At 48.8% G+C, this 13471-nt stretch overlaps 1 protein-coding gene across 1 annotated transcript in view; it reads left to right on the top strand.

The window, feature by feature from the left end:
• The first annotated feature begins 459 nt into the window (after window positions 1-459).
• Window positions 460-13471, top strand: part of Ezr (ezrin) — a 41770-nt gene continuing 28758 nt past the window's right edge. Inside the window, exon 1 of the mRNA XM_050135754.1 lies at window positions 460-615. Coding sequence (XP_049991711.1) covers window positions 604-615 — 12 coding nt within the window. The 5' untranslated portion in view covers window positions 460-603. The remainder of the gene's footprint in view (window positions 616-13471) is intronic.

Genomic DNA, 13471 nt, shown 5'->3' with positions numbered 1-13471 from the left:
CAGCGGCCCCACACTCCGCGGGGCCGTGAGCCAGGGCGCGCGGCGGGAGGTCCCGGGTCCCGTTCCGTCCGGACCCCGCTGGGCAGCAGCCATCTTGGCGGGCGCACCTCGCCGGGTCCCCGCCCCGTTCGGTGTCCCGCCGCGTACGCTCCCGGGCAGGGTGGAGGAGGGGAGGGACCACCTGTGCACGGGTGGGGGGGGGGAGTGGAGCCGGAGCCTCGGTGCGCGCCTCCGTCCCGGGGCCCGGCGAAGCGCGGCGGGCTGCGTGGACACGCCCCCTCCCGGCCGCTCCCAGTTTGTAGGGGGAAAAAAAGAAAAAAGCGTTTCTCTAAAAATGTCCCGCGGTCGCGGTTTCAGCTCTAGGGCAACGGTTGCTAGACGAAATGAAACTCTCTAGAGCTCGGCCGCGCGCCCCCGCGCCCCGCCCCGCCCCGCGCCCGGCCCGGGCTGGGCGGTGACTCAGCCGGCACCGCCCGGCCGGTTCTTAAGCTCGGGGCTGCTGGGCGCGCTCAGGGCTTCCCTCCGTCTGCTGGTCCCGACGCGTCTCAGCTGCCGCCGCAGAGCCAACTTTCCGAGGACCCACGCAGCCACCAGCTAGCCAAGATGCCCAAGCCAGTAAGTCCTCGGGTGGCGTGCGCCAGGCTGGGCTCCCCACGGGGAGTCACCTCGCGCAGGCTGCTCTGCACTTCTTTTTTTTTTCTGGTGAAGGGCGCCGACCGCCCTCCTGGTACCTGGGGACGCCTTTGTGGTACTCTTTAGTCACCTTTGCTGGTGCTTTTCGGTCGCTGGCCTCTCCTCCGACCTCCCCCACCCCACCCTCGGGTTTTCCGACCGCTTTAAAAGTGTCTGCTAATGTAACTTCGAAGTTTCTTAACTAGTGCAAATCGCACGGAGACTGGGGTGGCTTCTTTACGACCTACACCTGCCCGCCCAGTTCCTTCGAGCGACCGAAACCACTTGCAACCCACACCTTCCTGGGCGATTTGAAGGGCATTTGGGAGGAGAGAGGCTCTGTGTCTGGGGTAGCCTGGTCTCAGCCCTTTCTGGGGAGCCGCGGCCGGGCTAAGCAGGGTTTTTGCTGGTTGCAGCAGGATCCCTATCTCGGACAGGGTTAGCCACGGGCAGATGAGGTAGTCCCAGAGGCTTGATAAGAAGGTTCACTGGGCACTGGTTGTGAACTTGGGCTAATTAAGCTGTAAGCTTGCCTCTCTCGTCTTGAATCTGATTGTGTTGAGATTGCTGGCGGGACGGGGTTGGGGGTGGGGGAGAAACAACTAGAGTGGGTTCTCAGGGTAATATATTCCACCTGCCTTAACCCGAGGGGCTGGTGACTGGATAGAGGGAGAGTTTTGGTGTTTTTTTTTTTTTAAGATAGAGAAAATAAGATTAACAAAAACGACAAAGATATAAGGGATTTATTCCTAGTCTCTAGAGCTTGTGTGCTTTTGCTACTTTTCATTTTATGCTCTCTGAAAGGAGGTCCTAATCTAGAAATCTTATTATTCTTAAAATGATAATTGATCCGGACATTAATATAGTTTTTGGTCTGAGTTATTCATGAGAGAGTATTTTTAACCCCTACACAAAACGCATTTCAAACCAGAGTGACTCATCCGTACCCTACAATGCCTGTGCTATAAAACTGGCCCAGGATGTCTTGCTCTGGTAGGGAGGGGTGTTGGTCAATACATTAGTTCCCAGTGTGGTTTTCTTGATTTCATTAAAACATACAGAGATAGTGCTAGGGGGGGGAAAGCCAGAGCCTGTTTCCAGTTGCTCCTTTTCCTTCTCTCTTTACACACTGCAATTTCTCTTTTTCTTCTTTTTATTTTCTTAATTATAAGCTATACATAGCATATAATTTATCCTTATAACCAGTTTTAAATGCGTAGGTGAGTGGCATCAAATATATTGTTAATCAACCATCACCATCGTCCATTTTTTCAGCGCCACTATTTGACACTCCAACACAATCGCCCTTTCCCCAGACCCTGTCAATCACCCTACGAGTCTACCTCAGTGAATTGAGTATTCTAGGGGCCTTCTGTGGGTGGGATCTTGTTACTTGTTCTGCCTCGTTTCCATTAGTATAAAGTGTTCATAATTTCAGACACTGCCCTAGGTCAAAACTGCTCACTTTTAAGGTTCTCTCTCTCTCTCTCTCTCTCTCTCTCTCTCTCTCTCTCTCTCTCTCTCTCTCTCTCTCTCTCTCTCAATGGCTGGTATGTTTCAATGTTGTCCTGGTTTAAAGGTCTTCTATGGTAAGAACTTTGGTCTGAAGAGGTAGAGTCATCCAGCTGACAGGTGTGGACTATCAGCTGCAGTAACAGAGTAACTTTTTTGAAGCCTCCGCTCCACAATAGCCAGAGTTAACAATTTCCAGACTGCTGAGAGGGCTCCTTTGAGGTGCAAGGTGCATGCCTGCTGAAGGAAATCCCATCCTGCCCCCTTGCAGGGAGGGGAGGATGTGAGCTATGGACTGTGAGATTGGGCGCTGAGAATAGCCTAGTGGCCATCTAAGGCTGTTGAGGGGAAACTGGGTTTGTTAGTTTAGTTTTTTTTTTTGTTGTTGTTGTTGTTGTTGTGAGGGGGTTATTTATTTCGTGCCTGGGTCAATGTTAAATGAAGCATCCACCAGCAAACTCTGTAGGTATGTCCTTTAAACAAAAGGGTATTGATTCTATTGAAGCCTAAAAGGAGCGTTTCCTTGGGTAGCTTGAGTGAGGGGGTCAGTCATGGTCAGCTGTGGGCACATCTGAATGGCTGGTTTGGGCCTTCCATGTGGTGGCTGACTTCTTCTCCAGACTGAGCCAGATAACTTTGTTCATAAAACAGTACAAATGACATGATATTTAGACCCTACTTATTCAAAGGCCGGTTGTTTATATGACAGTAAGCAGGGTGCCCGGCACAGAGATCAACACGGTTCTTTCCCCGTGGAGACTCACAGTCTGGTTCTCCAACCACGGCACGAATTAACCCCCCCCCCCCCACACACACACACCGTGCTTTCAGAGAGGGAAAGATTCCCCAGTAGAATGCAATAGTTAAGACAGCCTTCGGGTGGGGTGAGGTGTGGGGGAAGCCTGTGATCCCCTGGAGAAGCCTAAACTTCCACCTCAGCCCGCTTGGAAAGCTTTGTAGAGAGGGGTCTGGTACCCGAGGAAGGACAGCTGTGGCCTGCTGTCTGCTCTTGAATTTTCCATGGTCGCTTTGGAGCTCCCTCTGATAGGACTGATGGACTTCCAAGGAAGGCAGTCCGGTGCTCTACTCATCTGGTGTCAGGATTGGATGCTGTGTGGTTTCCTTGGAGACCGACCATGAGGGGCTGGTTCAGGAAGCAGTTGCTGCCCAATCTTTTCAGGCAAGGTGGCCTGGGAGCTCCTCTCTCTCCCTCCCCAACCTGCTATCCTGGTCTGGTGGGAAGCTGCAGGCGAGTCTCAGAGAGAAGGGTGTTGCCTTTCAAGCCACCATCTCAAATATCTCAGAGCTTCAAGGGGATCTGCCTCTTTGCCGCACCAAGATGCCTCATGTCCAAAGTGGGGGTGTGGACCTTTCTAATGTAGTAGATTTACCCTTGGTTAAAACTTGAAGGTATGTTTGAATATCTACTGTGAACTAAAACTTTCTGTCTTGCACTGCTAAGGACTGAACCCAGGGCTTCATGTGTGCTAGGCAACTGCTCTACCACAAGCCAAGATAATTTCTGAGATCACCATACCTCTTTGGTAATATTGCTTTTCACTTGATATTTTAACAGGAACAGACTTGTAATGAGTAGACCGATAGGTTTTAAGTACACACGTGCATGCGTGCATACACCTTTTCATTGAGAAGAAAGCGGGCATGCTGCCCCCACCCCCGTCCCTCTCACCCAGGACAGATGGTGAATTAGGTAGCTAAGGTTCTGGCGTGGGGCAGTGAGAAATGCTGGCTGGGGTTACTGATCTGCCGTCATCACACAATAAGACACTATGAATATTTATAGCTCATCCAGGAGTCGGGCAGACCTTTGCTAAGTTCCTGTAAGAGGTGTTAGGGCACTGGATGGCAGATGTAACCCCAGTCATTGGGCAGACAGCAATCACAGTCAGCGCTGAGCTGTGACCCCGCAGTTGCGGACGAGGAGCGAAGGACTGCTAAGTGGGAGCAAGCACCCTGGCCCCGCAGTGGGAGGAAGTGGGAGGAATTGGGGTTCCAGTTGGAGCCTGGTGTCTGTGCCATGTCAGCCATACTCCGGCATTTTAATCTTAACTCAGGTCTTGACCTTCTGGAAGGAGTCCATGGTGCGGCAGCCCGGACTGGGGAGGTGGAAGCCTTGTTGGTAGCTTTGGCTACACAGGATTACAAGGCCTGGGTCAGGTGGCCTTCTGGGTTCTGTCTTGCAGAGATGAATGGGTGCTGCGGGATAGTTGAGAACCTGCTTTTGTACATGTTAATAAAGTTGAAAAAAAGGTTTTATTTTCTTAAAGTCTGACCTCAATCTTATATTGCTGTTTTGGACTCTGGCTTGTGACGGAGGTGGGAAAGGGGCCCTAATTCCAGAAAGACAATGCTCGCTAGCTCTGATGCAAGGTGGCAATGGTGACTTGGTTTCTCTTTCATGGGGTCCAGGAGCAGAGCTTAGTTTGGGGCTGGGGGCTTACCCCTGTGAATCTGTTCCTTTCTCCTCTTATTCCTTCCACACTGGCCTCTGTCAGTTGCTGCCCTCAACAATGACATTGTGATTTCTTGGCAGAAAGTGGACTAACTAGTGTGTTTCTAGCTAGGGAGAAGAGAACAGCACCACCTAGTGAGCTGAAATTCTTTTAAGTTTTGAGACTGGAACTCCTGTGGCTCTGACCCTTTGGCGACCCCTCTGGCTCAGTGTGCTGGGTCTCCTTGGTGGCTGCCTCTGCTCTCCGGTATGAAGCAGCTAGATGCTCAGTCGGCTTTGGCCATCAGGAAAGCACACTTGAGTCTTCTTTCTTTTCAACATTAACTACATGTGCACTTCCCATTGATTCTTAATAAGTTTTTAATTCGCGCTATCACTTTTGAGGTATGAAATGCTTGCGGAAGAGTCCAGAGGTTTGGTCATCTTTCCTTACATGCCTGCCCTCCACAGCTGTTGACTTTGGAATAAAGATGACATTTTCGATGTTGGTGGAGCGTTCTCTTGTAGCCCAGGCTGCCTAGACCTTGCTTTGTAGCTGAGGATGACCTTGGAATGTCTGTTCCTCCTGTCTCCAACTCCCGAATACTGGGGTTTCAGGTTCATGCTACCACACCTAGTGATTGCTGAGCTGGGACCAAACCCAGGACTCTACACACCAGGCAAGCACTCTACCTACTGAGCTATATCCCCAGCCCAAGAGTTTTTTAACTAACCAATCGGTAGTTAAGCGCACTTGCTGCTCTTGTAGAGGACCTGGGCTTGTTTCCAGCACCCAGCATGGCAGCTCACAACCTCTGTAACTCTACCTCCAGGAAAGGGGACACTGTCTCCTGGACCCCTCGAGTACTATATGATACGCAGGCAGAACACACATACATATAAGATAAAGTTAAAGGACCAAGCAGAGCATTCTGTTACAGCGTGACTTAGAAAGTACACTGCTCTACAGACCTCAGTTTGTCTTCTGGAGTATAAAAGATTTTAAGTGCAGAAGATGATCCCTAGGGTAAACTGAGGCAAGGCTTGTGTTTGTGAAGTGCAAATGGCTAATCTTACATGCTTTACGCTTTGTGGCTGTCGTGTGCACTTCTCGGAGTAGACTGTCAGAGAAAAGTAGAGTTCTCGGTCAGGCTTACCCGTGACTTCACAGGGAAAGAGCCACAGGAAACATTAGTAAAAAACGAATCCCCTGTCTCTCACATCGCCTGTCTTCAGAGTCCCCTGGGAATTCTGTCTCCTGCCTGTGGTGAGTTGTCAGGTGCCTCTGTGGGCCTGGCGCCGGGTGTCAAAAATAGTAACAGTGCCTTTGCCTGGGAGGAGTTCTATGGAGCAGGTGAGTGTGGGCAGAGGTCACAGGGAGTGAGGTCGGAGAGTGACCAGGAGCAAGGGGAGTCAGGGCTTTGTCCATTGCCCGTCTCCCCCCCCACACACATTGGCCAATTGCTAGGGGCCAGATAAGGGATCTGGGTTGAGCTTGAGCGCTGAGAACATTTCTGGCCTCAGGCTGGTTCCACTTTTTTACTTTGTTTAGTTCAGTAAGGCCCTTTTACATGCTATAGATAGATGGTAATACTGTTGCAAAGGAAAGGAAAACTTTATGAACACATTACCCTTTTAGTTTAATATATTTCGGAGAGAACAAACTTTAAAGGCAAAAGCGAAACAAAAAAAAATGAACTTCAACTCTACTTTCTCTGATGGAAGTAAGGGGGAGACGGGTGTCCCTCAAGTGGAACCATACGGGTTAGTACAGGGGAGATGGGTGTCCCTCGAGTGGGACCACGCTGGTCCGCACAGGCACAGCAGATTTTTGCCTAGCTTTTATGAACTCGAGGTCCTTCTCCACAATCGGCTTCTGTTTTCCTTCCCTTTTGCCCAAGAGAAGGTAACCCAGCATTGCTTGGGGACGCTTGGCACAGCAGATGGTGGAGGTCTCTGTTCTCACTTAAGGAGAGGACAGGTGAACCATCACACACACAAGCCAATGTTTTTTTCTTCCGTGTCCCAGCTAAGAATATGTTTGGGGTTTTTGAAGCCTTGCTTTTAAACATCAGCAAGTGTGGGCCTAGATAAAGCCCTCAAAGCCTGAGGGATTTACCCTCTGGGCCTTTACAGAAAAAAGTACCAATCCCGTGCTTCCAGGATAAAGGTAACTATTGTCCAGCTTTTGTCAGACCTTGTGTATATTTTATGACTAGGCCAATATTTGGAAGGAGAACCACTCCTTTGGTTCTGGTTTTTACAAAACTCTTCTCAGAAAACAAAGGACCCGGTTTTTGTTTTTGTTTTTTTTTTTGTTTTGTTTTGTTTTTTGTTTGTCTTTTTTTTTTTTTTTTTTGTCAGTAGCTTCTAAGTGCGACCCTCACACGTCCTGAGCACAGACTCCCATGGGGAAAACTGTCACAGAGTGCAGGCAGCGTTGGGGCTGAAGTACTGTTTTAACAAGGCTGGTGTTAGTGGCTGCCCTTTGTTTCGTAGGGAAAGTGGCAGTATCTTGTGTCACCTTCTAAGCTATTGTCTGATGACAGATTTTTGGCACATGCTAAGAGCAATTTGTACCTGATATTTGAGTTGGAAAGAGAGTGTCTGTAAATGTGTTGCTTTTTTATCATTGAAAACTTAAAAATTAAACCCAGCCGAAATGACAGCTACCCCTTGCCCTCTTCATTATATTTCCTAGACCTTAGCTCCATTATATTTTCCTAGACCTGATGTTTGGTACCTGTTTGTTTATGCCTTTCCTGGCAGTACAGTAAGAGGTCAGGTGGCTTAAAAAACACTATCTGCTTCCAAAAAGACCTTTTCATTCTTGCATTATTGGCTGATACATAGGGAATAGTAGAGTCGGTACAAGCTCGCCTCTCACTGCGTGCTTCCACTCTCCCTATGCCTTTAAACAACAACCTACCTGCCTGCTTCGATGGGCCAAGGAGATTTTGTGTGTGTGTGTGTGTGTGTGTGTGTGTGTTTCACATACTCAGCCTTGTGCCTGAGCCTGGTGGGTTCTACTACAACTACAGAGTTCTCATATAATCGAGAGAGTTCCTGCCCCATGCTGGTCATTCTTTTCCCTCCAGTTTAGACAGCCCACTGGCCTAGGGAGCAAATACAGTTTGCTTTTGCTCTCGTGGTCAATACTGCTCACACCCCTCCAACATACAGTGTTTGTCTTGGGGTCTCAAGTCCTGGGAATACACCGACTAACAGTAGATGGCCTTCTAAGAGATTGGATCACTGCTGCCTTCATCCCCTCCATAGTCACCACATCATGGCTGACCAGTTTCCACCTGCCGTGCACTCTAGCCTTTCCTGAATATGCCCCACCCTCCGTCAGTGGCCAAAGGCCATGGCGCGTTAATATAGGCCTGAGATAGCCTGTCTGCCAAGAGGCCACAGGGGAGCAGTGGTCCCTCTGCCCTTCCCTAGGGTAAGGCCTACCTGCTCTCAAGAAGGGTTGGTACGTGATGGGGGTTGGGGGTGGAGAGAGATTCTTAATAAGATGTGAAAAAGCAGGCAGACAGCTACTGCCTATGTTCAGGCTTTGTTAAGGGATAGAATTACCTTTTATTTATTTATCCGCTTTTTGGGTGAAATGTCCAGAGTGGACAAGACGTGATGGCTTTGTTTGTTCTTGTAAGTCACTTGTTGTCAGTGAGCTTGTCTTGAGTGACATTCCTCTAAGACTTTGTTTTCAACCAGATTTGGTGGTGGGTGTACATCAGCATCTTCTGGGTCCCCCGAGACATGACACGTCCATTGTTTCTCAGATGCTGTGGGTCAGAGACATCGTTTGAGAAATGTTTGCCTGTGTCTCCATGGTAGCATCTGTAGATTTCTTCTTCAGCCTCGGTCTGTGTGTTGCTGAAGAGAAAACGGATGTGGGGATGACGTGGTCAGCACAACTCAGAGTAGGATCTGTCCTGTTGCTGTCCTTGCTCTCACTGAGATGCACACAGTGCATGGCTGTTGGGGTGAGCATCCCTCAGTAGCCTTAGCCAGGGAGGTAGGGCTGGGACATCTTCCTAAGAAGCTGGCTGGGGAGGACGGTGCAGCGGTAGTGAGAAGCAGGGCGGCAAAATGTATTAGCTGGACCATAAGAGAACCCATGGGGCTGCATGCTGGGGTGGATGGGTGGATGGGGTTTGAGATCCTTAAAATACACAATATCTACCCTCCCTCCCTCCGTCCCTCCCAGATAAAGCATTCCAGGGAGTCAGTGGTGTCAATATGAAGGAAGAGCATGCGGAGTCTCCCTGTAGCTTTCCTTCTTTCTATCTTTTGTGACTGTTTCCGTTTTCTGTAGGAGAGTTTGCATCTTTAAAAGTTTGTGACAGGAAAGGAGGCAAGATGGCTCAGCAGGTCAAGGAGCTTGCTGCCAAGCCTGAGGATCCGAGTCAAGTCCATCCCCAGGTTCACATGGTGGACCGAGAGGAGGAGTCCTCTGAGATCATGCACAAAGCACACACGCATGCATGCACGCAGAGGCACACGGTAGCACACTAACTAAACCTTATTACAGGTGCAGATAAGGGGAGAATTCTTCACTTCGTTCCTCACCAAATGTCGGCCTCTTCTTCCAGCTGGAAATCCAAACAGCAAAGCCCCTGGTGCTGGGAGTCTGTCTCTGCACATAGACTTAGCGTGCTGAGGGTTCTCTATGAAATCCCAAGTGGCGTCACGGTTCTGTAGATGACCTGTGTGTGCCGATCAAATGAATAACTGATATCATTGTACCTGGGCCATCATCTTCCCCTCAGCACACATATTTGTTAAGGCGATCTCTCATCAGAATTGCAGTTGGCATGGAAACCCCCAAACTGTAGGTTCCCAACTATACCGGTTTTAGTCTATAGTTTCGAGACTCGGGGCGGGAGGGAGGTGTTGTGGCCCAGCACAGTGTCCTGTCAGTGGTAACAAGGCTGCGGAGTGTACAGCCTGCTGTTCTTACCCCTAGTCAAGTACCTGTCTTCACAACCCCTTTGTGGCACCCGGCTGTGACAGCATGCAAATCGGAGAGTTTGGTTTAACTTAATATAACTTCAAAACGAGAGAAGTTTTAAAAATAGAAGTTTTTTTTTTTTTGTCTGCTCATTTAAGCAGATTTTGCAAACATACCTATTTACAGTGGGTTTCTTTCTTTAAAAAAAAAAGTAAAAAGCTTTTGGGAGTCTGGCTGTAATTGCTGGAGGCAAAATAAAAGACTTCATAGGCATAAATTCAAATAACCCTTATCTAAGCCTCTTATAGAAAAAAATGTTCCCTAAACTGCAAAATATTACTGCTCGTGTGGTCTCAGAAATCACACTGGATTTCACTGTGATTGGCTTTATTGTCTCGTCCCTAGAACAGCAGGTTAGCAAAGAAATGGGGCGATCTGACAATTTCATTGTTTCCCTGCGCTCCTCCTCCACTGGGCTTCACAGACGTCTAAATTTACAAAGAAAATAGTACATTCCAGGTGGGTTTGGTTGGCAGGCCTTTCGTGTCCTGTGTTGTGTTCAGTGTAGCGTGTGGTAGCCATCTTGGCTGCCCCTACTTTGTCTTTCCAGGGCTAGCTAGTTGGTGTGTGTAATCAGGCAGGTATTTCAGTGAGCTACATCCAAGCTGACGTACGTGTCATGTAGCCAGTGAAATGTCACAGGATCCAGACTCCACTGGTTTGATAGCTAAGAGAAAGTGCCCTTGACTGAGAATTTATTTTGTCTGCCTTGGTGGAGTGAGGGATATGGGGTTGTTTGTGTTTCCCCTTAGCAGCAGGTAAAGTTCTTTCATTGTCTCTCTCCCCTCCCCTATGTGAGGTGGTCTCTGGGAATTCTTGTTTGATTCCCAGGGAAACCCCAGGCTGGAAGAGATGGGTGGGTACCCACTTACTGACAGGCACGCACAAAGCATGTGGGAAGTTACAGATGCCGGGCACCAGGCAGCCCTGGTATAGACTTAGAGGTTCAGAAAGTGTCCTTTGGGTTGCTCTGTCCACAGGTTCTCCTGCTCTAGAGCAAGCTGGGGGGGGGGGGGTTCTCTCTCTCTCTGCTGCTTGTGGGGAGGGCTCTGCACAGCCTGTTCCCAGCCAGGTTTTGAAGCAGAGAGAGCTAACCCGCTTTTTAATGTGAGGCTCAGAAAGTTCCCTTCTGGTTCTAAGGTCAGATTTTTTTTCTCCTGATCGTAATGAGTACAAACAGGACTGGTTTGTCCGCTCTTTGTGTTTGTTAAGCAGCCTTGGTCTGACAGGAAGTGGGTCTGGAGGCAGGAAGTGGCTTACTTTCTGAGACAGAAAGGAGCTATTGAGAGAAGAACTTGAGATTTCATTACATGTTCTCAAAGTTATGGGAAAGCCTTCGCCCATCTGAGTTTGTCACCATTTTGAGTCTAGTCTGGAATTTAGTAATACAGACTTTTCAATTCAGCGGCTTAACACCATTGACCTAGATACCAGCTCAGACATAAAGCGTAAGGACTGTACAGATAGAAGTGGGTTTTTTTGTTTGGTTGTTTTTTTTGTTTTTGTTTTTTGGAATTTTTGTTTCGTTTTGTTTTTTTTCTAGACTGGTTTCTCTGTAGCTTTGGAGCCTGTCCTGGAACTTGCTCTGTGGACCAGGTTGTCCTCAAACTCCTAGAGATCCGCCTGCCTCTGCCTCCCAAGTGCTGGGATTAAAAGCATGCGCCATCTCCGCCCGGCTACACCACATTTTCTAAGCACTGAAGAAGAGCAGTGAACTGGGAGAGAGGACTGCTTGCTCCGGATGCAGTCAAGCTGGCTCCTTTGGCTCTAACCTCTGCGGTCACATTTTTCGTTAGTGATTAGTGCTAGGGCAGACGCTAGCCAGGATGGTGCTGATAAAGAGGCACTGGCCTGGTGGTAGATTAGTCTCATTCGTGCGACCTCCAGGATTCTGTTCTTCCGCATGCGGCCCACCTCGAATTCCCCTGCCAGTCAACCTTACTGTTGGGAGCCACACCTGTCCCCAAGAACAGAGTCTTCTTCAGAATTTCTGATCCTGGTCTGGGCTCCTGATGTTGCCACTAGTTCTCAATGACTTTATATTTCTGTGAGCAGTGTGACCAGCGTTCACGGTTCCTGGGAAAGTTAGAGAAATAGCTGAACTGTAGACCTGCACTTTGACCTCTGTGGAATGGCTCTCTGCTTGAGTGGCAAGTGGACTTGTATCAGCTCTGACATTGGACTTTATTATTGTTATTACTTAGGCAATAAAAGATACATATCCTAGGACTGTGTCATCGTATGGGAATTTTATTATTCTGCGGACATGCATCTTTTGCCTTGCTCTGCTAGAGACTGTGATGCATACAGACCTTACCCCTTGCCTAGCCAGCAGTTTTTGGAGTAATTGACCCAAGGCTGAGCTTCCTTTTGTGTATGGCTGTGATCAAGCTGCTTTATTCTTGTATGGAGGTAGCGTGGCGTGATGACCACATCTGACTTAGAGAACTTGGTGTAAATGACCCACAGTGTGTGCTTATCACTAGCAGTGGTCTGCAGATTCTCCTGGGGCTATTTCATCCCTGCTGTGGTCAGTCCTGCTGCTCCCATCTCCTCCACACATCAGCCCGAATGTGCAGGACGCCTGTCAGCAAGAGCCAGAGCTTAGATGGACGCCAGCCTGCCTTTGGACATTCAGTTTCAGCTCTAGCTGTGGGTAGGAGGTTTGGCGACAACCACATTGCCAGTGCTTGATTGACAAGTATATGAGCATTGTGACAAGTATGACGTTCCTTCAATAAACAGCCCTGTTCTGAGGACCCCATGATGTGGTACTGTTCTCTGCCACACCGGCGATATTTTGGTCAACTCTGGTTCAGCATAGTAATTCTTGCTTTGGCCCTCTCTAAAAGAAGGGGTAGCTTCGTGGAATTAAAAGGGGGGGGAACACATTACAAATAATTATTTATAGAAATAGTAACAATATCAAACACCGTCCTGGGAGCTACTGTTGCAGCAGTTTTATAGACCTTATGCATATATAAGCAGCAGTTAGCCTGGGCAGATGTAGGTAGTCACTTGTTACAGATGGAAACACACTTACCTTAACAATTGACTGGAGGCGGGAAGGGGTAGGGTGGGGGTGGCTCAGCCGGTCAAGGTGCCATATACAAGCTTGCCTCTGTGAGATCACTCCCTGGAACCTACACAAAGGTGGGTAGGGAGAACCAGCTTTTACAGCGGTGCTGTGGTACTGGTGGGTCCAGGCACACCTTAATAATAATAAATAATTAATTAAAAATTTTAATTAGCCATTGCTGTTAAGGCTTCCAAAGTGGGTTGTTTGCAGAAGGAAAAGAGCTTCCTTATCCACAGTAAGCCACAGGAACCGCCCACCTGCCATGGACGGTAGTCTGCCCACCTTGACAGAGTTCCGGAGTCTTGCCTTTGCTCAGGAGGGTGGTTAAGGTTTGCTAAGTTACTGGTAATGTTTTACAGAATTTGGTTATTTGTTAGTCAGCATTTGTGCAAAGTGGCCACTGTGTCTTAGCAGATGCTACAAGATGGCATTGCTTTTGCAGAGACCTTGGTTTGTATCAAGAAGGGACCAGAAGTCTGAGGACTAGAATGTGGGCCCCTCTGTCTCGTCTCCCCTCTCACCCCAGCTTCTACCCCCAGGGCCAGTGATTTCCATGAAGAGCAGGGTTAGCTGGTGCTTTAGTGCCACCTTCATCATGTCAGGCTCTTTCCCATGAGCACACGTTGTCCTTGGCTTCACCCCTGAGTAGAGTAGAGTAAATAAGTTCATACACAGCCCTGTCTCACCCGGGGCTAATACATGCTACAATGTGGCTTACATCCCAGAGGAACACTAC

This window comes from Alexandromys fortis, unplaced genomic scaffold, assembly GCF_014885135.2.
Source record: "Alexandromys fortis isolate MF-2015 unplaced genomic scaffold, M_Fortis_MF-2015_v1.1 scaffold_23, whole genome shotgun sequence".
NCBI classification, from domain to species: Eukaryota; Metazoa; Chordata; class Mammalia; order Rodentia; family Cricetidae; genus Alexandromys; species Alexandromys fortis.
Note: the sequence above shows the minus strand (reverse complement) of the source record. Positions and strands in the feature narration are given on the sequence as shown.